The sequence below is a fragment of the Opisthocomus hoazin genome, chromosome 1 (assembly GCF_030867145.1).
Source record: "Opisthocomus hoazin isolate bOpiHoa1 chromosome 1, bOpiHoa1.hap1, whole genome shotgun sequence".
Classification (NCBI taxonomy): Eukaryota; Metazoa; Chordata; class Aves; order Opisthocomiformes; family Opisthocomidae; genus Opisthocomus; species Opisthocomus hoazin.
In genome coordinates, this window is record NC_134414.1 from 153,882,514 (window position 1) to 153,909,325 (window position 26,812).

Sequence of the window (26,812 nt, forward strand, 5' to 3'; positions counted from 1 at the left end):
CTCTATGTCTGTTCCTTCCAGACAGAATAGGTTCAATGATCTGATGTATCTCTTACATCTTTGTGGGATCTGATGTATCTTTTACATCTTTGTGGGTTTTTAATATATTTTATATATATATATATAAATTATATATTTTTTAAATACCTAGAAGAGCTCAGTACCCTATTTACAATTGCAGCTACCTCCACTTGTTTTCATTGCAATTTTTTTCAGGAAAAAACATAAACACCAGATTTCTGGTTTTATGTATATTTTTATTTCAGTATGTGCACAAAGCAGCTGACAGTCCATCCTTCTTGGGAACAACTACAGCAAAATACTTGACGCTGTAAGAGCTGTGAGAGAGCCACTCTTCCCCCGTCCTTGGGCTGGCAGAAAGAGGGACCCTGAGGCCAGAAGGTCATCAGCCGGCTGACTTTTGAGCTCAGATGCTTGATAATGTGCGCCCTGAGTCCTCACGAAGGAACTGCAAATTCGCAGGCATAGAAATAGCAGCAGATCTGTTGCCTCGGTGGTTTTCAGCTTGCTCTGTCTGAGTCACTATCTGTAGGTAAAATAATACTTTCCAACCCTTTCTTTTGAAAAACGTTAGTAGTGGTGGGGCAAGCAAGCCATTTAATGTGGGTAATGACAGCGTTTTGCAGGTTTCCCTGCTCCTCTTCCCCCTGTGAGAGAACCTGGTGTACAGGGCTACGAGGATGGTGAGGGGACTGGAGCATCTCCCCTACGAGGAGAGGCTGAGGGAGCTGGGCTTGTTCAGCCTGGAGAAGAGAAGGCTGAGAGGGGACCTAATAAATGCTTATAAATATCTGCAGGGTGGGTGTCAGGAGGATGGGGCCAGACTCTTTTCAGTGGTGCCCAGAGACAGGACAAGGGGCAACGGGCACAAACTGAAGCAGAGGAAGTTCCAGCTGAACATGAGGAAGAACTTCTTCCCTCTGAGGGTGACGGAGCACTGGCACAGGCTGCCCAGGGAGGCTGTGGAGTCTCCTTCTCTAGAGATATTCAAGACCCACCTGGACACGGTCCTGTGCAGCCTGCTGTAGGTGACCCTGCTTGGGCAGGGGGTTGGACTGGGTGACCCACAGAGGTCCCTTCCAACCCCGAACATTCTGTGATTCTATGTCCACACAGACACATCCACGTATATTGCTGTGCTTTGTCCTCCAGTCTGTCCAAGCAGGAGAAGAGACAGCGGCCTCAACTCACAGCCGCCCGCTTGCTTTTCACACCGCTGGGTCACAACATGGTGCTGGGGATGGGGCGCTGAGCATCACCCTTCAGGGGCTCGGGGGTAAGCAAAGAGGACAAGCAGTTTGCTCAGTAGCATTTGAGGGAAAGCCAAGAGGAAACTTATCCCAGGACCCCCACTTAGAGCACAGTACAATTTAGGAATCTTAAAACCTTTTTCAAAAGCAGAAAGTAAAAAGAAAACTTAGCCTTCAAAGTGATTGTGAGTCACTCCCCTTCAAAGCCTTTCCATGGATTTCTTGAAGTTTCTTTCCAGTGTGTATTCCAAACGTTTTTGTGGGGATGATAAATTTTTCCTGTCTCACATTTAATTTTGGTCCATCAAACTGACTCTCATTTTGGTTTTTCTTCTGGCACTAAAGGCTAATTGGCCTCCTTTAATTGAATGCAGATACTGCATCTAACGTGACAGACACTACCCACCCAATAATGGGATATTGTCTTTCCTGACTCCTGCTTGCCGTAATTAAAAGCAGAGCGCTGCCCTCAGCGCTGAACTCTGCCCCATTCCTTGCTAATACTTTCACACATCGCTCCACGCTAAGGCTCGACAGAGCACATGCAAGTTCCTGGCTCGCCAGCATCACTTGTTTATTATTGTCTGAAGGGCGAGTTTAACGGGATCCTGGGGTGCATGAGGAGGAGTGTGGCCAGCAGGTCGAGGGAGGTTCTCCTTCCCCTCTGCTCTGCCCTGGTGAGGCCCCATTTGCAGTGCTGTGTCCAGTTCTGGGCTCCCCAGTTCAAGAAAGATAAGGAGCTGCTGGAGTGAGTCCAGCGGAGGGCTACGAGGATGGTGAGGGGACTGGAGCATCTCTGCTACGAGGAGAGGCTGAGGGAGCTGGGCTTCTTCAGCCTGGAGAAGAGAAGGCTGCGAGGGGACCTAATAAATGCTTATAAATATCTGCAGGGTGGGTGTCAGGAGGATGGGGCCAGACTCTTCTCAGTGGTGCCCAGCGACAGGACAAGGGGCAACGGGCACAAACTGAAGCAGAGGAAGCTCCAGCTGAACATGAGGAAGATCATCTTCCCTCTAAGGGTGACGGAGCCCTGGCACAGGCTGCCCAGGGAGGCTGTGGAGTCTCCTTCTCTGGAGATATTCAAGACCCCCCTGGACGCGGTCCTGTGCAGCCTGCTCTGGGTGACCCTGCTTGGGCAGGGGGGTTGGACTGGGTGACCCACAGAGGTCCCTGCCAACCCCAACCATTCTGTGATTCTGTGAGTTTCACTTCATCAGTGGGAGGTTCCTCCCTGCTTCGGTAGGGCCGGCCGGCCGCTCCGTCTGCTCCTCACCTGCAGGGATGGGGTGAGGGAAGAGGGAGCAGGCGCCTGGGCTGGCACCGCTGGGCACAGCCACTGAAAGCAGCAGCAGATTTGGGCCAGGTGAACGTTTCCACGGGCCCGTCGTTTCGTAGCTGTGCCACCTCCTGCACGACCTCCTCCGGCTCACGCGCTCTGCCCTCCCAATGGGCAGAAATCCATTTTCAGGGAGGACCCAGGGTCAAACAGGTATTCCGAGGTCCGTTAGATATCCAGCCTAGGTTTCAGGCTTGGAGTCAGGTGTTTCAACTTTTAAGGTTTGGGTTTTTTTGAACTCGTGTCCTGTCATGGCTGAATCTAGGACTTCACTGTGGGCGCTTAAGTATCCATCACCCAAACCTGTGCAGGACATTCCTTGGTCATCAACTTTCGAAGGTTTCTTTGCGAGCTGGGAGGGTACAGCAATAGCTCTCCTGGACTGGCCGCGCCGAACGTGGAACGAATGATGTCCTGCCCTGCCGAGTGTCCCAGTTATGATTTCTGCAGAGAAGTTAACGGATCGGCACGACGGAGGGCATCTCTGCTACGGACACCTCGCCTCTAAATTCCGCCGGTGTTTTTCAAGTCTAAGTGCTGCGGCTTTTAAATAATATTCAGCGTTTCTCTGAGTCTGCAGCTTCTGGGAAGGGCGAGATCAGAGATCACAGCTTTCTGCTGGAAACCTTCGCTCTTCTGCTTCTGGAGAGAAAGTAACCAGGTGATCTGCAGTTACCTGGAAGGGTAAAATACAGGAGGCAAATACGACACCCAGCCTCCACAGCAATCTTGAAAACCCCAGAACACCTGCTGAAGGGGTTAATCCTTCAGGGCTTTTCTGGGAGAGGCTGAAGAGCTCAGTTGGGGCTTTTTGATGCTGCGGTTGGCAAGGCAAAGCGCAGGACTTGGCTGCTATTAACAGCCTTCCTCAGCTTTTCCAGAGAAGGTCAGTCACAAGGTCAGCCTCACCTTTTCTCTGATGCTCCACATGACGATAATGCCTGAAGCAATTCCTGCATCCCCCGCTCCACAGAAACTCTCACCCAGGGGCTCGCAGGAAGGCGTCTTCCCCAAGATGCAAAGACACCCAAGTTCGATGGCAGGAGAAAACCAAGGCAGCTGAAGCCAGGCAGGAGCAGCTACTTCAAACACAGAGCATGGGTGCAGTCTCCCTGTATCCCGGCACGGTTCATCCCCCTGCCTTGGGCTGGTCATAGCGCCTTGACACACCAAAAGATCTGAATTTCACGACAGACACCTACACTAAATATTTAGGCACTGCTGGCATCACCGAAGACTTCCTTCAGGCCTTGCTTAACAAAAATCGTTCCACGCTTGGCTGCGTTTCTGCCACCAGACACGAGCAGAGCCCTCCGTCTGCGCGGCGACGAGCTGCTTCGTCCAGGTGGTCCTCTCGCCTGTTTAGCAATCATCTAGCAGATGTTTCCTTGGATATATCACTTCAGGTTGGGGGGGACCTGGCAGGATAATACTGGTAGTATGATCCAAGCGGTGGTATTATCCACACTGACGGGGGTTAGGACAGCTAGCGGGCATGCAAGAAAATCCAGGTTCAGATCTCTAGGGAAGAGAACATAAGCATAACCCAAATTTTCCATTGCAGTGCTGTGTGTAATGAATATTTAAAGCAGCAGCACTGCAGTGGCAGACAGAAAGTTCTACTTTGGGTGTTTAACTTCTAAAAACTGAAGTCCCACCTCCCTCCAGCAATCCAGTGATGAACCCAGTTGGTTTCCCTTTTACCACGCTCGCTTTGGCCAGGAACCATGTGAGCTTGCCCTTAGTGAACCATGTTTGGCACGGATCTGCCCAAAGTGACCCTGGGGTAGAAAGACGAGGGGAAGACTGTCGTGACAGTCAGCACAGAGATCATATCAGTCAGCAAAGATGCTGACTCCAGCAGGAAATCTTTTTGCAACCCATCGTTTCTACAGCCCAGGCAGGAGGATGCATTGTCTCTGCTTCTGCACAGCTTTCTGCTTTGGCTGCAGCAGAGATGCAGTGGAGCACGTCACGGGACCCAGGAGAAACCTTCTCCATGGGTCACCTAGGACGGACAGCAGTAGCTCCAACCCAAGAAGACCTCCTAACCCCACCCCACAACCTGCTGTGCTAGGCACCACGCAGCAGAGCTGGAGCTTCTGTCTCCCTGCTGGGGTTTGCACCATGCCTGGCAAGAGCATCACAGCTGTGGAGAGCAAACAAGCAAGGCCATCGACTTGAACGTTTTCTGCTTGGTTCTCACCCCCCACTCACACACCGCCGCCCCAGCTGTGAGCTTCTAACCCTGAACTTGTTCCAGATGATTGCGAGCCTTTACAGCAGGCGAGCTGTAGGCAGTAAATCCGCTTTTCAGACAATGGTGTCTGCTGAGCTGTTCCTCTCGGTGCTTCGCTGCGATTCACTTTCTGCCCACCTGCTGCTTTTCTGTCTCCTCAGATGTGTCTATCAGTAGTAGTAACACACTACTCACCTGGGGGAAGGAGAGAAAGGAGAAGCAGCTTAGAAAGACGGAGACCATGCGACGTGGTGAGAAGACCTAAGGATGCCTCCATCTGCCGTATCAGCCAGTTCTGGAGAAATACTGGGCTTGCCAGCGATTCCTGAGAGCTGAAAGAAATCCAACCCTCTGACAAGAAGCAAAGGTGAGTAAAGGACAAGTGAAATGTCTGGGTTTAGGTGAAGGCTCCAGACTGTTTTCTGCTGTTTCTGCCTCCTGCTTACTCTCTGGAGCAAGAGGCCCTGCAGCCACCAGCCAGGCCAGAGCTCCTCTGTGCCACACGTGTGCACGTGGACACTGGGAACTCCTCACCCGATGCCTTCAGCTGCTCCAGGGAACGGAGCTGCATGGGGCTAAGCTCTGTTGTTGCAACTTTAATGTGCAGTGAAATCAGCTAATTTTAAAATTTAACTTGCTGATATGACAAACAGCGTGATGCTGGCGTAGGTAGATGCACAGTAGGGAAAATCCCAAGCAGCGCTGCCTGTTTTAGCAGTAAACTTCTCTGTCTTTCACAGTAGCACCTCGGATCGGCAGCGGAAGTTCCGACAGCTAAACACAGAAAAAATTGCCTTGTGAGAGAGTAACGTGAAATGAAGGCATGGCCAGTCGCCCTCCCTCACATCCCTCCCACCTCCAGGCACGCCCAAAGCACACGCATTCGCCTGCTGCTCGTTTAGTCATCGCAGATTAAAAAAAGACAGCAAGAGGCAGACTGGCTGAGCCAGTAGCAGAGCGGTGTTAATTCATGCCAGGCAGCAGCAGTGCTCAGCCTCGCTGACTGCTCTTGGAATAAACCAAAGCCATCGCTCCAGCAAGGAGGTTACCACAGATCCCCGCCATAAAAGGAGTAGATTGCTCTTAAAATCTGACTGATGAGGATGACAAATGTAAGAATGACTAAATAAGAAACAGCTCACTTGGCTGATTTCCTACGCTGGCCCCTACTGCTACTGAGAAAAATCCATCTTAGCAACTGAGAGAAAAATAAAAACCAGCTGAATATCTTTTCTTAGATGGCTGGTTCTCACATGCCCATTCAAGACGGTCTGTTTTGCTGTTAGCTCTGCTCTTGGCATGAAACTGGCTCGAGGTAGCAAACTGGGGATGAGGGACAAGTGTGGGTATAGGGCTGCTAAACCTTCAGCGGGAAAGCCACCCTCACAAACACAGAATTTGCACCTCGCTAAATAGCAGACTGTTGTTCAAGTAGGGAGAGAATTAAAAAGGTGACTTCCATAAGCCAGCGCCCAACTAAGGGCAAACTGGTGCATGCTAGCAGACTGAGTCTAGTCTTAGTGTCATTAAAATGGAATCAGATCTAGTTTTTCGGAGCCAAGGTCTAGCTAACAAGTCTGCTTTAGAAACCCTCCAAATTTATAATAAAGCGGCAGCAGCCTCCAACATGTGGGAGGGTACAAAGCCTTGCAATTTTTTTTCCATAGGAAAAAGGTGTTGGAGAAAGAGATGGAAGGAGATGAACAACATTTTGAACTTTTGGGTAAGTGCTTGCGTCTCCCCCCCTGACTCATCCCCCCGTTGGGGACATTTGAAGTGATCAGAAAGACTGGATGTTTTTAAAAACTAAGGGAATCTTAGATTTACAGTCTAGAGGTATATCAAGTATTTCCCAGCTCCTTTGAAGAAGGGAAACAAAGGTGACTCGCTTCCAGCTTCTCTTTTGTTCCACACGTACGTGTCCAAACAGAGGCAGAGTTTGATACACGAGTTGAAATTTTAAGGTTTATTAACAAAATACTTGATCTTTGATAGCATTACATATTTTGCACATCCGGTTAAAATGCTTTTTATCACTTTCATTCAAATTCATGATTTGTTAATACGTTCTTCATGCAATCTTTGTAGTTTAAGTGCCTGTACACACAGCATGAGTACCTGTAATGGAAGGGCACCTTACTGGGAGGCGGGGAGCCTGTTCAGGAAACATCACCTCTTTGTACTGGAGAGTCGCCGAAGCGATGCCACGGTTTTACAGCTTCAGCAGACAGCCTGAGTTCCCTCTTTCTCCAGTGGGGATTTACAGGGGATGGAAACCCAAAAGTCAACAGCTAAATGGGCCACAAACCATCCTCAAAATCAGGAATAATTTCACTGGCACCCGCCTCTGCTCCAAATGATGCCCTGTTACTCCTCCCACTGCCACACACACAGACTCAAGAGCTCTAATCCGATCGCTTGTATTCAGCGGCTCAAGGGCCAGTTCAGTTTGCGGAGAAAGCCCAGAGATTACACATAGCACCGAGCTCCTTCTGAATAAGGAGGAAAACTGACACGGTAGGATAAGTTTTAAATTTCTAGGACTGCAAAGCTCTCACAATGTTTCTGTCTTCCACATTCATGGACAAAATCGTGCTGTAAAAGTCAACATCTACTGCGCTATGTTTTGAAGGGGTACAAAACAGAAGAGTTCAAATTAAAAGCATCTGTAGGCAGCTCAAGTCTATTTTCCTGGGGGAATGGGAAAGGCACTGGAGTAAAAAGCCCTCATTAACCTCACAGTCCCTTTCAGAAGCATAAAATGGCATCAATCAGAGAAGGGGTGGGGGGAAGGAAGCTGCTAGCAGTGTGTAGGTATATCTTCTAACAAGCGACTGCAGAACTGACAACAGATGGTACCACTATGAACCACACAAAGCCGGCAGCACTTGTCTCACTTCGTTGGTCATAGTCCAGTGGTTCTTGACTGCATACTTTGATATTTTCCTCCAGTCTGCACTTTTACATCCATCCATGGGAGTAGTGGCAAGCATGTCAAGTCAGAAACGTAACTAAAATCACTATCCATGGGGCTGAATGGTCCAGAGGAGTTGAAGGTGCCTTCATATCCACTGAAGAACATTTCTACGTCAATACCGACTTTAAGAAAGTGCAATTGTACCCATCAGGGTTAGCCATGCAACACGGCAGCCTTCCATGGAAAAAATAAAAATACATAGCCGCTAATTCTGGCATTGGTTTGTGGTAGGATCCTGTGTGTTCCTTCATCAAAGGCTCCTGCATCCTGAAGAATGGCTTCAGTCATGATTACTCTACTTCTTCCTCATCCAGTGAACTCAAAACATTACCCTGTAACATAGAAAGAAAACTTACAATTATAAAAGCAGTGAGGACCTTCATCCTAATTTCAAACCGGCTGAGGTCAGCCAGCAGGTTTGCCAGGCGGATTTCCTGGCCCGCGTGCTATTTACCCCAGCGGACACAGGCTACACAGCTGCCCAGTGCTTCCAGCCACTTCATGAAGCACAAAAGGACCAGGCTCTCCATTGCAAGTGCCTCCCAGCAAATTCAGGTAAACGAGCTACGAAGCGCAGCAGCTCAGCATCGCTGCTGGCCAAAGAGCACTTTGCACAACTGCCTTTGAAAGAGGGATATGAAGATAAACAGATGCCTTTGTGTACAGGGAAATTGGAAGCACACCACAACACGAGGGCAGACTGTATGAACTGCTGAACTGCTCTGCAGTCTCCAACAGTAGACTTCTAGGGAGAAGTACAGGATTAGGGCAAGTGTGAAGGTTCCTGGTGTTTCTCCCAGCCTTCAGCTACTCGTGGTGGAGAGACTGTCTGTGCCAGGAATGGTATTTTATACTTAACAACCCTCCATGAATGTCTCCTTTGGATTTTTGGACCTATGTAGATAAAAAACAGCATAGAAGCAGCATAGAAGATGTCTTGGGGCATGTAATTCCACATATGGAGTACACGCTGTGCTAAAGAATATGCGGTTTGGTTTGGTTTGCATCTGGCCTGTGTTAGTTCTGGGGAAGTGTGCTGCTTCAAGGCGCCTTAGGCTACGCAAGTCAAGGGAGGGAAAACCCATACCCAGCCACCCTGGTGCTGAATCCATGGACTGAAGTGTTCTCTGAGGTACTTGGATCCGAAACCCATGACCAGGTTCATAGGATGGCTGTCCACAGCGGTCAGTTTGGTGGCAATTTCCATTGTAAAGGCAGCTTTTGTGCAGTTTACTTGGCCTTCTGGCTGACGTGTTGAATCTGCTGAGACATCCTCCAGGAACAAATCAGTGATCCTCTTGAAGAAGGTGTAGGACAGCATGTCTTTAAAACGTTGATGGAAAACTCTGTCCTTTTTGATCTGAAAATAAGAATAAGGATTGGTTAAACTGAGCCACTTCTGTTGGAATTGCTTTCCCCATCTCACTGGGAAAGGAGAGCACCTCTAGGTAATACATGCAATGTAGTCTAATCACGGTGGTGAAGGCAAAAGATGACACACAAATCCCACACCTCACTGCAAAGCTGCTCCTTCAGGCTCTGGAGGAGGCTCTATGTTTTTTCCTCAAAATATCTTCATTTTTTTTGCATTTGAATGAGAGAAGCAGAGAGAGAGAAAGCAAAACAGTTGTGACACTGATACTGAGACCTGCAAGTGAGGAGACGTAGGAATACAGGAGCAGTGGGAAGATGACAGTAAAAGCAAGGTTATGAGCAGCGCTGGCAGCAGCTGCCATTCTAAGCTCCATTTGCTCAGTCATGGTCTTTGTGATGCTTCTTACTGTGTCTGGGTACCTCTCTGCTGCAGCAGCTGAGCATGTCCTCCATATGGGAGTATACCTTTATAGGCAGGGGGCAGCTAAAAAAGGGAGTAAAGGGAACAAGTACCTATATTTTTAATAGGGAAAGCATCCACTCCAACTAATGGACTCATGAGGGAGTTCTGCTACAGCTTTTGCACAGGGCTTTCAAGATGCACTCAGAAGATTTATTTCCCTACAGCAGCTCTCAAAGCTGTAGGTTTCTCTCCCTCCACTGGGAACAACTTGTATGCCAAATTTAATGTGAACACGAGAGTTTCTCAGTCAGTCAACTGCTCAACCTGCCATGAAACTAAAAGGGAATGAGGCAAGTAAACTCCTCTTTGAAATGCACATTTTTGTTGCCTTCCTCCCCCACCCCAACAGAGATCTGTGCTAGTCCTCTGGTCTTAAGAAAGCTTTCAGGATGAATGGTGAAGGTTTCAGAAAGCCCTAGATGTGGAAAGAGAAATTCAGGATAGAGACAGAGCACACTAGGTTAGGAAACATTCACTCCCAAGAAAAGCGTAATCTCTCTCTCACTCTAGCCTGTGTAGCTCCTGAAAACAGGAGGAGTTACCTTTTCTTCTAGTTGGTCCCCTGATTTTCTTAACAGTGAAACTATTGTTTGTATTATCTTTTCGTCATCTGTTAAAAAGAAGAGTAATGTTAATATTGCAGCCTTCTAGTAAGATCCAGATAGCAAACTATGGCAAAAGCCTTTGTGTCCATCAGGAAGACAGCTGCTATCTGGTGGCAAATTCACAGGGAGTTGAGTATCCAGGTTTCAAGCAGAAGCTCACTGTTCTAGTCTGCGTGGAGTAAGCAGTGCTGTTTCTCCACCTGCCCGATGTTTTGCTCCGGTTTAAGAATCTGGGAAACAGCAAAGGCGTTAACATCCCACTGCCAGCCTTTTGGGCTTTGAGGTATGCCTGATAACAAGCCAGAACAAAAGAGCAGCTAGCAGAAGCCCATGAAAATGGACGTAAAATTAGGAAAAAAAAAATCCCCTCATCATTACAAATTACACCTTCTGCAACTCATTAAGACAAATTCTGGGTTTGCAGGATTAAAAAAAATGCAAGTATGGCAGGATCCCTCTTGTAACCAGAAATCCCTAGAAAGCTTGCATGAAGACTAAATCTCTGCACATGTCATGGAAGACAAGCAGTTCAGACTTTTCAGAGAGAGTATTGAGCAGTGTTGTCCCACCACTGAAGAGGGATTGACCGAGACATTATTGCCCCGAGGACTGGTCTCAGCCCCAGTGTACTACTCTGCCCCCAGTTCTGCCACTCCCTACCACCTCTCTGTCACCTTATGTCCCTTTACCTTCATCCTCCTTTTCTCACATCACGCCTCCTTCGATTTTTAAGGATGCTGCCTTTAATTGCAGTAGCAGGCAGGACTTGTTACAGGACTGCAAGGGCAGTCCCTGAAAATGTGAGTGACAAACGAGAACCAGCAGAGCAAACTTGCTTCATCACGGTGTCTTACCGCAGAAGTCCCGAGTGCTTCACCGTATCTAGAGAAAATGCCTCAGTGTGCAAAGCCAACCTGCTGTACTGCCTGTGAGCATGGAATTCTTCACTCTAACCGTGTTCCTCACCCTCAGTTCCATCAGTAGCATCGCCACTGTCTTCTTGCAGGCACGGCCCCTGACTGCGAAGCATCACCTTGAACGACACATCTGAAGGAGATTCCTGGGATCTGGAAGCAACAAGCTTGGCAAGTTTGTCTGCAATGTGGTTGACATCTGCTGTTTCACCTGATTGGGAAGGAAGATGGGAAATAAAGAAGGCAATTCATCTTTCCAGAAAATAATTCAGTGATTTACTCATTTACATGCCCCCTGAGGTGGAAGTACCCATAGGATAGCAAGAGATACATTTCCCCATGCTGGGGCTTTGCTATCGCTTGAGATCAGCTGGTAATAATTCAGGGGGATAAGGAAAGCAGGACAACCGCCCTCGAGCATTTGAGCAGCAGATAACTATGCAGAGGCCATACAGAAGCAAGTGTGAGCGCTGCTCGCTAGCGTACATCCTTGCAAGCCAGAGGCACACGGTGTCTTCAGAAACCTGAGTACTGCTCCACAGGACTTAGACCTTACTGTGAGAGCGGTGGTGTCCGTGATTAGCTCACCATAATGTCCAGTTTCAGAAAAGACGGTGTATTTGACTGCTCTTTCCTTGTTCTCACGGGCTAACCCTGAGCAAAAGAGAAGCAGACTTCATGTCAGCGGCACCTCTAGCGCAAGAGCTTCTCGTGCTCTTGACACTGTCATATGAAGCAGACGTGAACATTGGGAGGACTCTGACTTTACCCACCTCGTGTAATGGCCCTGCTCAGGACCCTCACTGGCTAAAGGCATCCCTCAGTGAGGGGACTCTGGTGGGGATGCTGCTAATAGCCAAGAGAGCAGGAGGAGCTCTTGCAAGGCTTGTCTCATCTAAAAGGTGCTCTTCCTTATGATTTGCTTAACAGAGCCTGGGATGCAAAACTCTATCACCAGCAGATGTCAAGACAAGCTCAGCAGCAGCCTGACCCATAACATCCGTAAAATTCACAAGCAGAGTTTATTGTGAGGGCAGCAGGAGTTAATGCAGCCAATTAGAATTGCATTTCAGGGCTGGTGGATCAACCCCAAGATATTTCCATCCCCTCTTCTGCCTGCAGAGCTTGTCAGGGAGCTGCTAAATTTCTAGGAAGGGGATTGGGTCCATAACTTTGGAAACCTAAGATTAGGCAACTGGACAGGCTTTTGATTTAGATGAGTAATCCCCAAAAGCACCCCCATTTGCTCCAGAGTGGCCTGGGCAAGCTCACAGCGAAGCTGCTAGCAGTAGAAGTGACAAATAATAATAACAACAACAATGGTAACAATAATAATGTTTTAGGAATTGGTCCAGCAATCTGCTGCAGGGCAGGTGAAGCCCTGATTTGAAGCCAGGCAGGATCCCCAGGGAGGTTATCACCCACCTTGGGTGGACCCAAACTCTTGAGTGCTTTTCTTGGCAATGTGAAAATAAAATGGATATAAAACCGGATATCTGGATGCAGACTCACGTCCCTGGCAACCAAACCACAGAAAGTGGTAGCTATTTCCCCCTAGCAAAAGGCACTGGCCTGAGGCAGGGACTGTTTCTTGAGAGACGCGGCTGGATTTGGCGGGAGGAAGAATTACGGGCTTGGTGGGCAGGAGCTGGCCCAGGACAGTTAAACTGATCAGGGAAAGGGCATTAGGTTGGAGTAGTCAGTGATAATTTTCAAAAATATCTTGAAATGCAGTGAAAGGGGAGAGCAACAGCTGTGACACCAACAGTGTCCCAGCTGGGACAAATTAAACAAACAACCCCTTACCTTTTGTGTATGAAAACAATATGGAAACCCATCATACACTCTATATGGCAACTTAACGGGGATACCTCATCCTCCTCTCTCAGTCTTGTGTAAGAAGTTCAGGTGTCAGTTATTTTCCAGAGCAGAAGAGTGCCTGCAGTGCAGCTCCTGATGTGGGGCTGAGGTACCAGATGTTTATGTGCATGGGATCCCTGGACGTCAGATGGATTACAGCCACCTACCCGCTCTGCTTCCAACACATGGGAGAGCAGGTTCAGACTTACAATAGCAACACATAAAGGAGACTTAGATAACTCTGGAGGACTGTTTCAAGATACACGGTGGGGCTACAAGAGGTGGCTCAGAGACACTGGCAGCTCCTTGCTTGAGTCTGGTCACTGCCAATTGCTTGGTGCCAGAGTTTCAAGCAGAATCTAGCACTTCAGTCTAGTGTGGAGTACATATTGCATGATAAAGCTCCTTGAACAGGCCTTCAAAGAACTCTTCCTTGATTTTAGTGTGGAGGTCTTTAGTCTGACCAGTGTTTCATGTTTTCTTTCTAATCAGGTATGAAAATGGAAAAGCCAATGCTCAGAAAAAAACCAATTTATATGATACTTACCACCATACAATGGGAAACCGAAAAGCCAATCACAAGCACTGTGTGTGCAGGTGCTACTGGAGATCTGGCAACCTGCATTCCTAATTGGAAACCAATAGAGCTAGCATAAGAGATGACCAGTGATACCTGTAAATGTAAAATTTCCACTTACTAGAAAGTGGAAGAAACCACCTTCTTCCTCCTTCCTCCTGCCTTTCCACAGGCCGCCAGCCATTCAAGATACTTAGAGACAGATTGAAAGACAGACAGCAAAAGGAAAGAACGAAGACATACTTGTCCGATGCTGAGAATTCCCTTCTGGAATTGTCAAAGATTGTGCCTCAAGGAAGAAATCTGCCGTGCGACCTTGCTGCAATGACGCTGTTGGGAGCTTTCCCTGCTCTGCTCTGCCACAAAGAAGAGGTAGACGATATGCTGGTAAGTGTTTCCTTTTTGCTTGCTTTTTGCTGTGCTGTTCCACCACACCACCTTGAAGAACCGCTCTTTGGCTTGGTCCATCTTTATCCCTCTGATGGTCAGTCTCCGCTTTCCTCCTGATTAAGGATGATGATTTACACACATTAGCCTCATTTTCCAGAAGTTTCCCGTATTTACTGACAGACAACCGCCGCCGGGCATAGGCCATTAGGATCTTGTATTCTATGCTGTCTCGCTCATCACCTTCCATCTGTATTTCTTCCATACTGACATCATTTGGCGAGGACATCTTGGTGCCTGCAAGAACATATTCTTAGTTTTAATGGCTTAGGGAACAGCCTATTTTTCATGAATACCAACCAGTACTTGACATTCCTACGGAACCTTTCACCAAGCACCTTGTAAACCTCGGCGATGTAAAGAATATTGCAGTATCTGGGAGCCGGAGAAGCGCTGTTTTCTAGAAAGACAATTTGGTTACTGAGAAATACCTCAGGTGGCAATCGAGGCAATCAAAGAATGGGAACAAGAGATCTGCTACGTTGCTCTTAACTGCATTTGGTTCCTAAGTGAATTTTTTTTCAATAATAACTCAGCCTAAGTGTTTTTTGCTCATCACTATTTTGCCTTACTACGAGAGTATAAGGTAGTTTACAAGAGGAAATATTTGTTCAAAACACTCGTGGTGTACAAGCTTCAAAGAAAAGTAGCTCAATGCTGAAAACAAGTGAAGTGACCCCCAGTCACTAAAAGCAGATTTTTCTGGAGAAACAGAAATGTACAGGTGGCTTAGGCAGGAAAGATGAGGAAGTTCAAGGATTATTTGATAGTTGGGGTGCAGTGCAGGAAAAGAGGCAAGAGCATAACAACAGTAACTGATTCTCAGGATGGAAAGAAAAGACACTGAGGTGCTGGAGGGTGTCCAAAGAAGAGCAGCAAAGCTGGTGAAGGGTCTGGAGAACAAGTCTTACAAGGAGCGGCTGAGGGAACTGGGGTTGTTCAGTCTGGAGAAGAGTAGGCTGAGGGGAGACCTTCTCGCTCTCTACAACTACCTGAAAGGAGGTTGTAGTGAGGTGTGTGTTGGTCTCTTCTCCCAGGTAACCAGCGATAGGACGAGAGGAAACGGCCTCAAGTTGTGTCAGGGGAGGTTTATGTTGGGTATTAGGAAAAATTTCTTTACTGAAATGCCTCTGTTCTATGACACATGCAAAGGTGAACAAAGCTGTGCACATATCCAGAACCAGTCCCTGGGGGTCTCTGTTGCTGACAAGCCGAAATATGAGGCTTCTGTCCCCACTGTCCTCTCTTAAACAAGTACCAAATTCATTGGCACTATGCTCTCAGACCAAGAGAAACCAATTTAAGCTAATTAGTTCCTGTCTGGAATATCCTTCAGCTATTCACTGCTCTGAATGTAAAGCTATTGCTGATACGTATCCAACAGGACACTTCAATCCTAAGCACGGACACTCACATTTGGGAGTTCCACACACACCACACACCTCCTGAGTCCAAAGGAGGGTCGGTGGGAACAGGGTGCCCTGCTCCCCACGTGTTTTTATCTTCTGCCACTGGGCTCCCCACTTCAAGAAAGATGAGGAGCTGCTGGAGAGAGTCCAGCGGAGGGCTACGAGGATGGTGAGGGGACTGGAGCATCTCTCCTACAGGGAAAGGCTGAGGGAGCTGGGCTTGTTCAGCCTGGAGAAGAGAAGGCTGTGAGGGGACCTAATAAATGCTTACAAATATCTCAAGGGTGGGTGTCAGGAGGATGGGGCCAAGCTCTTTTCAGTGGTGCCCAGCGACAGGACAAGGGGCAACGGGCACAAACTGAAGCACAGGAAGTTCCATCTGAACATGAGGAAGAACTTCTTCCCTCTGAGGGTGACGGAGCCCTGGCACAGGCTGCCCAGGGAGGCTGTGGAGTCTCCTTCTCTGGAGATATTCCAGACCCGCCTGGACAAGGTCCTGTGCAGCCTGCTGTGGGTGACCCTGCTTGGGCACGGGGTTGGGCTGGGTGACCCACAGAGGTCCCTGCCAACCCCTGACATTCTGTGATTCTGTGATAAGAGCAAGCTGCCCCTCCTCATTTGCAACAACGGGGCAGCTGTTCTGCAGGAGGCAGCTTTCTAGCGCAACCTTATTCTGCAGGGGTCTCCAGGCACAGCAGTGGGGCTTGAAGGGACCTGGGTAAGCTATGTCTTCACGGGTGCTGGGAGGCAAGGCTCGGAGGCAGGGAGATTGCCAGGCTGCACTTTAATTGCAGATCATCTGCCTTTACTGTGCAGAGGCCTGAAGTTCCTAGCTGCTTCCTTCGAACTCCAGAAAACTACAAGTTCTCTCATTGCAATCAGTCACCCTGAAACTTTCTTGTTCCTAAGTATGAGGTGAAATAAGTTATATATGTATGTTTGCAGCACCAAGTACTCATCTGGTGTAACCCATCCCAGTCCCATGAAAATCCTCAGGAGGATACCGGCTGACCTTTAGCAGAAGTCTGGATTTAAACTTCTGAACTCCTCTATCTGGAACAGACACCTCAGCTCAAATACATCTCATTTCACTCCTCAGGTATAAAGGATGCCATTTGACTTCTGGATACAGGTGGTGTTAGGACTGACACACTTTAAGGGAGGTTAATGAAATGTTTGAAGTGACAGATTCGTCAAAAAAAACTTCCCTGCCCCAGTAAGTTATGGAACGAAACAGAGCTCAGCTGATTTGTCACTTCGTTTTCAATACTACTTGCACGGTAAGATTTTAACTTCTTTTTGGTTCAGTTTCACATTTGTAAACTTTTAAGTGAAAAAAAAAATGTGGCACTTTTTGTGCTATTTTGCCATGAGCTGCAGCAGCAACCAATGTAGCAAAACTTCGATAAGCCACTTTGCTTCCACCATGCTAAATTATTTTTGTTGTTGTTGTTTTTGAGACAATAAGGAAAAAATGGGAACATATTAAAAAAAAATCCAACTCTCCTTACCAAATGTATGCTTATCAGAAATTAGAGTAACTCCAAAACTGTGGCTTATTTGTATTCTTAGTTCAGCACTGTCCTTTCCAGGAAAGGGGAAGGAGATGAGGAAAGAAAGGGGGAAGAGGAAGGAGAAAGGGGAAGGAGAGAAGGAAGAGGAAGGAGAAAGGAGAAAGGGAACGGGCGGAGGAGGCAGAAACCTGGAAGCGTTGTATCATAGGTCCAGTGTGACAGTTCCTCTAACCTTGCACTGCTAAATGCACCTATGCAGCTCGCAGTCTGCATCCCATTTCAGAGACTCTGAGAAAGGACTGTTCCAGGTGCTGCTCTGGGGTGTCACTGGCTTCCACATTCACTTTAGGACAGTCACTAAAGAAATGAGAATGGGAATACTGTAATGTGGGGGTCGGGGAATGGGGAGAAACCCCAGCACATCGACAGGTAGAGAAAGGAAAGACAGCTTGTTTATCTCTCAGGGAGCTGCTATGGTAAGTCACCCCATGAGTGAGCCACGTAACCTCCCAGTTGTGCTCCAGTGAACCTATCGACCCACCACCAGCCCAAGCCTCCAACAGCCTGTCTCAAACACAGGACAACTGTCTCTAAAACGTTCTTCCCAGCGCAAGCCTGGGTGCCAGCTTGCTCAGTTTTCTGCTGGCAGCCTGCTGCAGTTTAATGTTTAGAAATCTGTATGTAACTTTATATAGCAAAACATCTCACTCTTCCCTAACTGTGAGAATTCATCCCGATGGGATCCAAGGTGCAAGCGACTGTGTTGTCTCTGAACCCAGTACCGCACCCAGGCCTCTTGCTCACAAGGTCGAGTGAAGGTGAGGCCCTGTTTGCTGGTCTGGAGGCCAGGAAAGAGGGCACAAGCTCCCCTTCTCTTGATAGTTGCCGCCTTGAGATAGGTACTCAAGGGGTCAGCAGGAGCTTTGTGTCTTCTCACAGCGTTCGTGCCAGCAGCTTTAATGAAGCTGCAAAGGAAACTGCAAGCCCAGCAGGAAAACATCAGCAAGAGACTGCTGCAAGAAACAAAGCAAGCGGAGAAAAAGAAGCGGGAGCTAGAAATACAGAGAAAGCAAAGCAGAACTGGAACGATGCAAGGCAAGCACGGGGTGGTTGCTGCTTTGTCGCTGTGCCCAGGAAGGCAGCGCTGATGCGCCTGCTGCCCTCGGGATGCAGGGCAGCGAAGGCGAGACCTTTTCTGTGCTCCGTGACAGTTTGAGCCCACCTGCCAGCGCAAACCAGAGCAGCTGAAAGCTCTGCGCTTCCCAGGGCCTCCGCTACCCAGAAGGCAGGGCTACGGCAGATCCCTCCAGCTAGCCAACGAGCCCAGGAACGGGCACTTCCCTTTGCCCTGGAAACCGGGTCACGCGTTCGTTTCATTTTGAAGTTTGTCCAGAAATAGAGAGAAATTTTTAAAGGCTGTGCCATTCTTTTTGATTATTTAATACTTTATTCAAATTCCAGTTTCTCCTTGCAAAGGTCTAACTTCGCCCTTCAGATCAGACACCAATACTACTTAAAACAGCATAGCCTTCCCCACCACAGTACTCTTTATAGATCTAAAATAATTTGTGTAACATTCATATATACTGATTTTCACTAACATAAAAATATAACTGACAGTATAAAAATAGATGAACTGCATATAGAAAACCTATATAAATTATAAAGTGATTATATAAAGTAGTATAAAAATTCATTCCCAAACAGCAAGAGGAATTATCAGTAGTAGCATTAAAAAACCCTTACGGCTCTATACGCTGGGCTATTACTTCTATGTTGAGAACAGCCCTACCCAAGGTGGCTGTGCAGATAAAAATCAAATAAGAGCTCAAAGGTCAGTCTCCTAAACGAGGCGAAGTGCAGACGGGTAGCGGGAGGTAGGGTGTTGGTACAGCTTGCTAGTACTAACATCAAATAAGCCCTTGCACATCAGGTGCAGCTGCACAGCTAAGCCTGCACCTCGCTCTGCTGGGGAACCTCTGAGAAATGAAACAAATTATGTTCATAAAAATGTGGCACAGGAGCTTCCGTACTGGGCCTTTTTTTCAGCGCTGACGTCTCGGTAAGAAATTTCACCCCTGTGTATACAACAAGACTGGAGGAGCATACAAAGAGAACAAGGAGCCACAGCTCATTTATGCCATTATTTGCAGGTAGCAAGAAAAGGAGTTATCACCACATGCTGGCAATCATTTATAAAGAAGACTGCCAGTAGCTAACCTGTTTTTCTGCTCATTTTAAAGTTTGAAATCTTAATTGGTGACTTACATCTCTCTTTAGACATACTTCTTCATACTATAACCACGTTATTTTTCCAGTATCCCATCTGGTGTGGACCAGAGATGAGCCAGGCCTTTTGCAGAAGCAGCACTCTCTTTGCCCTAACTCTCTTTCAGAAATTAGTTTCTATAAAGAACGTTTTTTAATGCAAGCATTGATTTGGTTTGACAAGTACCTGGAAGTCCTGTTAAAACCCAAATCTGCATATTATTTCCTAAGATGATTAAAAGAAACTCGGAGGATCAGATTATGAAGAGTAGCAGCACGGTCTCATTCTGTCTACTTAAAAACCCTGGTCTAAATTATTTATCCTCTGGAGCTCGCAGGCTCTGAGGGAGCAACATTACACCCTCCCTCTTCGCTCTTCTCCAGACCTTTTCTGCCCACTGCCAAGCGTCACATCCACACACCATTTCCCAGAAAATGGAAACTGAAGTGATTTGGCTACAGCTCTCCATCCACTTCAAGAACTGTACGCCGGGATGGAGGAATTTGGCAAAAACACCGATGGGCTTCTGCAAGCAGCACGACCAACAAAACCTGCTTTCCTCTGGAGTCTCTGAGAGCTGATGCTGGCTAAACTTGCACAAGTCTACAAAAATACCCCCTGAAGTTGTAGCACTGTACCAGCACCCTGGGCCAACTGCAATGACAGGCAACTAAAAGCCTGAGTTTATTACGGGAAGCTGAGTAGGTGGGATACAGAAAGAAAACCATAAAAAAGAATAAAACTAGCAATGTGGCTGTTTAATCTTTGTCAGGAGGAAGCGTAGCCTGGAGGCTCCAGTACAGATGAAGGAATGGTTGATTAGGAGGGTGTCCAGCTATACACCTGTGTTTGGTGAAACTGGACCAAGTCGTGTCCTGGCTATGCCATTTCTTGACAGCTGTTGTATTGGTGTTATTTATTAATATATAGTTGCATGTATAGCGGCAAACCACCACGGTGCCTAACTCTACAAGTCCTCTTGGCCCATGCTCACCACAGACTCTGCTTGAGCCCAAACTTGGGTGGTGGCTTTCTCAGCCCCTCCTCTCCTCCTAAGCCTGCTGGCATGCCTCTCGTCCTCCCTCCTCAGGTGCCCACGGAGCACAGACAAGCTCTACCACTATTCCCTCCATGGGGAGGTTCACCTCCCTGCCTTATGGACAGCCCCGGGACTGACCTCCAAAAGGCTCAGGGACCTTGACCAAGCAGAGGCCACGTCGGTGCTGACCCTGCTGTTTGGCTCAATTCCCCATCACGTACGCTCTCACCAGTGCTAGCAAACCGCAGGGAGGAACAGGTAGCTGAAGACGGCTCTGCAGCAAGAGGCAGTGAGTAGATAAAGCAGAAAGCAGAAGCGAAAGGGGCCCCCAAAAAATGATCACAGAATCATAGAATCATTTAAGTTGGAAAAGACCTTTCAGATCATTGAGTCCAACCGTAAACCTAACACTGCCAAGTCCACCACTAAACCATGGATGATGGATGATGGAGAGTGGCTTGGCCAGCTGCTCTGCCAGTTCCCTCAGCACTCTTGGGTGGATCCCATCCAGCCCCATAGACTTGTAAGCATCCAGGTGGCATAGTAGATCATTAACTGCTTCCTCCTGGATTGTGGGGGTTTGTTCCGCTCTCCTTCCCTATCTTCCAGCACTGGGGGCTGCCTACCCTGGGCATAACCAGTCTGACCATTAAAGACTGAGGCAAAGAAGGCATTAAGTACCTCAGCCTTTTCCTCATCCTTGTTGGCAATATTTCCCCTCACATCCAAGAAGGGATGGAGATTCTCCTTGGTCCTCTTTTTGTTGTTGATGTATTTGTAAAAACATTTTTTGTTGACTCTTACAACAGTGGCCAGCCTGAGTTCTGGCTGGGCTTTTGCCTTTCTAATTTCCTCTCTGCATGACCTAATGAGACCTCTGTACTCCACCTGAGTCACCTGACCTTTCTTCCATAGGTGGTAGACCCTCCTTTTTTTTTCCTGAGTCCCAGCAAGAGTTCCCTGTTCAGCCAGGCTGGTCGTCTTCCCTGCCAGTTCGTCTTGCGGCACATGGGGACAGCCTGCTCCTGTGCTTTTAAGGCTTCCTCCTTGAAGAATGCCCAGTCTTCCTGGACCCCTTTGCCCTTCAGGACTCTCTCCCAGGGGACCCTCTCAACCAGCGTCCTGAACAGGCCAAAGTCTGCCCTCTGAAAGACCATGGTGGTGGTTTTGCTGGCCCCCCTCTTAACTTCACCTCGAACAGAGAGCTCTATGATTTCATGGTTTCAAGGCAGCCTCTGACCACCACATCTCCCACCAGTCCTTCTCTGTTAGTAAACAGCAGGTCTAGTGAGGCACCTGCCCTGGCAGGCTCACTTACCAACTGCCTCAGGATGTTCTCTTCCACACACTCCAGGAACCTCCTAGACTGTTTCCTCTCTGCTGTGTTGTATTTCCAGCAGATGACCGGTAAGTTAAAGTCTCCCACGAGAACAAGGGCTAACGATTGTGAGACTTCTGCCAGCCTCTTGTAGAAAACTTCATCTACCTCTTCATCCTGGTTGGATGGTCTGTAACAGATCCTCAGCAGGATGTCTGCCTTGTTGGCTTTCCTCCTCATCTTCACCTATAAGCATTCAACCTTGTCACCACAATCATCGAGCTCTATACCATCGAAGCAGTCCCTAACATACAGAGCCACCCCACCGCCTCTCTTTCCTCACCTGTCCCTTCTGAAGAGCTTATAGCCATCCATCGCAGCACTCCAGTCATGACAGTCATCCCACCATGATTCTGTGACGGTGACCAAGTCACAGCTTGCACAATGCTGCACAATGGCTTCCAGCTCCTCCTGTTTATTGCCCATGCTACGTGCAATGGTGTAGATGCACTGGAGCTCGGCTATCGATCTCGCCCCCAACGCCGGTGTGCCACGGCTGGGCTCATCTCTAGTGAGCCTGGTTATACCCCTCCCCCGCTTTGAACCTAGTTTAAAGCCCTCTCGATGAGCCCTGCCAGCTCGTGGGCAAGAATCCTTTTTCCCCTTCGAGACAGCTGGACTCCGTCTGTCGCCAGCAGGCCCTGTGACGTGTAAACCTCCCCAGGATCAAAGAAACCAAAATTCCACCGATGGCACCAGTCTCTGAGCCACCTGCTAACCAGGTGAGTTTTCCTGTCCCTTTCTGTGCTGTTCCCTGCCACTGATGGGATTGGGGAAAACACCACCCGTGCCCCTGACCCTTCAACCAGTCGCCTCAGTGCCCTGAAGTCCCTTTTGATGGCCTCGGGACTTCCCTCTTCAACCTCATCACTGCCAACCTGCATTACCAACAGCGGGTAAGAATCAGCGGGCTGCACCAGACCAGGGAGCTTCCTAGCAGCTCCAGGGATGGTGACTCCACCACTCCCCTGGGCAGACTGCTCCCGTGTTTGATAACCCCTTCGGCAAATATTTTTTTTTTCCTAATATCCAATCTCATCCTCCCCTGGCACAACTTTCAGCCACTTCCTCTTGTACTAACTAAAAATCCTGGGATCATTAGTCCAAATTGTTCAGTTCTGGTCTGGTGCTTCTCTCTCAACCAGCAGAGGCAGAATGTGATTGCTTGCCTGGGACACGAGTTTGAAATAAAACACTTTATTTTCGAGGCAACGCCGGAGAAAGGCGCTAACAATAAAAGCCCTGCTGTTTACCTTACTGGGTTATCCCAGGTGCAGGTCTTTACCTTCAGCTCTGCTCTCACGTACAGAGGAGCAGACTGGGGCATGTAGGAGTGGAGACTCGCGTGCGAGGGGAAGCAGGGGCCAGGATTCCTCTCCCAGCTCATCAAGCTAAATCCTTTCCTCTGGGTGGATGACCCTAACTTACTGATAGTTCTCGTGGAGAAAAGCAGAACCATCGTGGGTCCCCAGAGTTCATTCGTATGTAAGCAACATACTTTGCTGAAGAAATATTTTGTACATATTGAGTCAGTCATTCTCATAAAACCCTTAAGGGGCAGGTATTGTCTGTGCAAGAGAGCCTGAACCGCTTTAAACTGTACAGATGCTGTGGAAAGCCGGTTTTACACACGAGTCCACCAGAAAGGCCTTCTCCACGTGGTCCTGCAACACAGTTGCCTCTAGGACAGAAAGGAACAACTTGCAAGCTGGAGGATTACGTGCCCCTTATTTAATCTTCACCAAATAGGACAGAACATAATTAGTGAAGGCAGAGTTACGCTAGGATGCCAAGGAAAACATCCCTAGTGGCAACAGATTTTTCATGAGCACTGTTGTGCAACAGATAAAACACATGCTATATACAAAGGTCTACGCTGATACATATCTTTCAGAAGAGAAGTTGTCTGCTAATCTGCCGCTGTTCAGAAGTATTTCGCATATTCAAGGCTGAGAGGCTGCCGAAGACTCAGCCTCTAGAAAAGAAGTGATGGCACTGCTTGGCTTTCAGCACCAACAGAAATGGTAAGGCAAGAATTTAGGACCTCCAGTAGACTAAATTGGCTGCCACTGTGCAGCAAAGACCTGGGAGGAAAAGGAAATAACAGATCCACTTACTGATGATTTCAGGGGAGCGTGTTACCTGCCGAATCACCTCCACCATTTACCTGGTGGGATTAGAGTTTCTTTCAGTTGTAAATAAAGGCATTTCACCAGCAAGAGGTGACCTAGCTTGAATTGGGCCGACGTGTAAGAACCAGGTGGTAAGGTTGTAAGTCTACATGAATTCTCTGGGGTAGTCTCAAACTTTAAATTCAACCTTCTGCAATTAACTTTAGGGTGGCTGGCAGAAAAGGACCTTGCTCTTCTTGGCCAGATATGTCAATCCCTTCTTTTCAAAGTATACAGCCAACAGCAGCAAAGCTTGTATGGCAGGTCCAAAAGTTTTCCCTTTTTGACACCACAGCTAAACCTGAAAGTACATTGTTTGGTACCTAAGTGAATTATCATAAATATAGCCATTTAATCCATATACAAATAAGATTCAGAGAATCTCGTGCTGGATTACAGACAGACAAGCACTATACAAGAGAAGCCAAGTTCAGAGAAGAAAAGAGGCTTTTATTACCTTCCAGGTCGATTGCACCAGCAACCCTGGGTGCCTGCTGATCTCAATTCTTTCTCCTCCTCTTCCAGTGGCTAGACTTGTCTTGCTAGACCAGGCCTTGCAAGCACAACTCTTCCCTTCAGAAACCTGAAGTTCACTTCTTTTTATTTAATATTTTCAGTCTTTCATCAAAACATGTGTTCACAAGCTTTCACTAAGAAGGGCACTGCACTTGCAATAAAAAAAAAAAAGTGCCCCGTGTACTTCCTCATGAGAACAATGTTCAAACGTGTCAGCTCACTTATAAAAAGCAGACATGGTAGGGCCGGCCCCTCCCGCACGTGACTTGTTCTCAGCAGTGCACTTGGCAAGGGGTGAAAAAGTCTATAGGTCTTTGGGGCTTCTTGCCAAACGTTATCTTTTTTTTTTTCCTTTTCTTCTTCCAAACCCTTTTTTTCCCCATGGTACAGGTTGACTCAAATCTTCATTTTGATACAGGAAGGTTTTTTAAGTGTTTTGAAAACTGTTATACGTCTTCTTCTATAAATAACCATAAACTAGTCTATGTTTCTTCATATGTCACTGGATTTTTTTTTTCCAAAATCATGTTCAACATTAATTAGATAAGATCAGTAAAATACTTGCAACAGTGACGTGGTATTGCTCTTGTAACTCGTGGACCAAAACTGTGATTTCATTATCCACACAACTAACCCCAAGTTAGTCAGGTCAGAAGCACACATCCATTATAAGTAGGATTTTCACCACGCCACTGATCTTCCATTTTTGAAGTAAGCTTGTAGACGAAACTGCAAGCTAGGAGGGCCCCAATACATCCGATGAGGGTGAACGCTTGCCGTTATCTGTGGTACAGGAACAGTTTGAGGAGGTACAGAGGGGTTTCTGACTGGGAGGAGATCACTTCTCAGGAACAAAAGCACTTGAGGGCTGCGCCTTCGTCTGAGATGGTCGTACGGAAAAGGTCTGTCTGGTGCCTTTCCTGTGAAGGGAGGAATTTACTGGTAGAAACAGAAATACAAGCAGAGCCAACTTTTGCATTTCCAGGGAATAGTGGCTTGGAGTTCACTTATATGTTGCAGGTTTGTAGAAGGCTTTTTTTTCGTATTCACTGAAGCTTTCCATTTCCTTCCTGCTTTCCTAGGGCCAACTGACCTGAGAGTAATAATAGCAGATGGAAAGCCTGCGTATTACAGATTATTAATGATCTGTCATTCCCTGGACTGCAAAAACTTCAATTTTCATTTTCTTTTCAAACATATGCTGTACCCCAATGCAGAATATATTTTCTCTGATACTTAGAGAAAAAGAAAAGCATTATTTGAGGCCCAGAAAGGGAAAGGTAGCCTGCTGGAAGCATGAAAAAAGACCTAAACAACCACCCCTTTAAAAGTGCGATTTTGTATTTTATAGCACCAGTCAGAAAGTGAGAGGACTATGAAAAAGCAAACTAATGCCAACTCTGCTCCTTTTTCTCTGTTCTGTCCTTGTAGAAATGATTGCATCGCTGTTCCGTGTTACGTCATGACTATTGGCCATTTTCCACTCAGCACTTGCATTGGCCTTATAACCAGAGCTGGATGTGTAGCCCTGCACATCTTTTGAAATATAAGGGCAAAGCCAAACTTTGATTTGATTTGATTTGACTTGATTTGGTTGAGGTAGCATCACTACCCATGGAGCAATGACCTCTGACACATGGCTACTCACCCAACCCATCGCTTCCATCAGTTTCTGCCGTTTTTCACCTCAGATCCAGAACATCCCTACACCCTTGAGACCAGCCACTCTGGTCATCACTTTAAACTGCTGAGAAATCAAAATATCTGGATTCTTTTAAATCCCCAGTGGTATTTAGGAAAGAGTGTGGCAGTCCATGTTTGTAAATTGTCATCCCTGGCTGCACGCAGGAAAAGCCGTAGCCAATTTTCTGCCTTGGCTGGAGCTCTTGGTAACTAAAATCTCTGGGCGGAGGGACCTGACTTTGTCCCTTATGGAGCAATATCAGGAACAGGGATATTTCAAAGCGTGTTACAGCCAGCATGGGCAGATGTGGGTGTAAGGGAAGGCTTGATCTGACCAGGACTCCTTTTTTCATTTTGGCAGTAGCTTTTTCAAACAAACAGAACTGGAAACTGTCCCAGAGGAGGCACGATGGATGTAAAAGGGAAGCTCTCATAGATACAATACAATATGTTCTTAATGCACGTTAATTTTTGCTTCATTGTGCTTCTCTGCTTCCCTCCCACTGCTTTGCCTGCCAAGAAAAACTCATTTTAATAGTCTTTCCTGAAAATGGATAGAACAGCAAACATTCTGAATAACGACAGTGTATTTCCCTGTTTTATAGAAGGTTCACGCTTGGTTTCTCTTTTCATTCTCAGTCGCTTCACGTTGTTTCTGAAATTAAGGTCCAGGCTAGGTTTTCTGTCTTGCTTGTATTATGGATTTTAATTTCCTGGAGAACCCTCATATTACCTTCTTAGGTTTCTTGCCTTTTCTGTCGCCATGAATC

The 26,812-nt window shown here is 47.4% G+C and overlaps 1 protein-coding gene across 2 annotated transcripts; it reads right to left on the bottom strand.

Moving 5' to 3' along the window:
• Positions 1-6,838: 6,838 nt before the first annotated feature.
• On the bottom strand, positions 6,839-24,532 carry BCL2L14 (BCL2 like 14). Of its 2 annotated transcripts, XM_075413580.1 has the most exons (7): positions 24,301-24,532; positions 13,860-14,300; positions 11,768-11,833; positions 11,232-11,390; positions 10,203-10,270; positions 8,911-9,183; positions 6,839-8,155 (listed from the first exon to the last, which is right to left on the bottom strand). In XM_075413580.1, exons 2-7 carry the CDS (start codon positions 14,290-14,292, stop codon positions 8,114-8,116), a joined length of 1,041 nt encoding a protein of 346 aa, XP_075269695.1. In that variant the 5' UTR covers positions 14,293-14,300; positions 24,301-24,532; the 3' UTR covers positions 6,839-8,113. The 2 variants fall into 2 exon arrangements, with proteins under 2 accessions (XP_075269695.1, XP_075269706.1); XM_075413591.1 differs by lacking the exon at positions 11,768-11,833.
• Between the last annotated feature and the right edge of the window lie 2,280 nt (positions 24,533-26,812).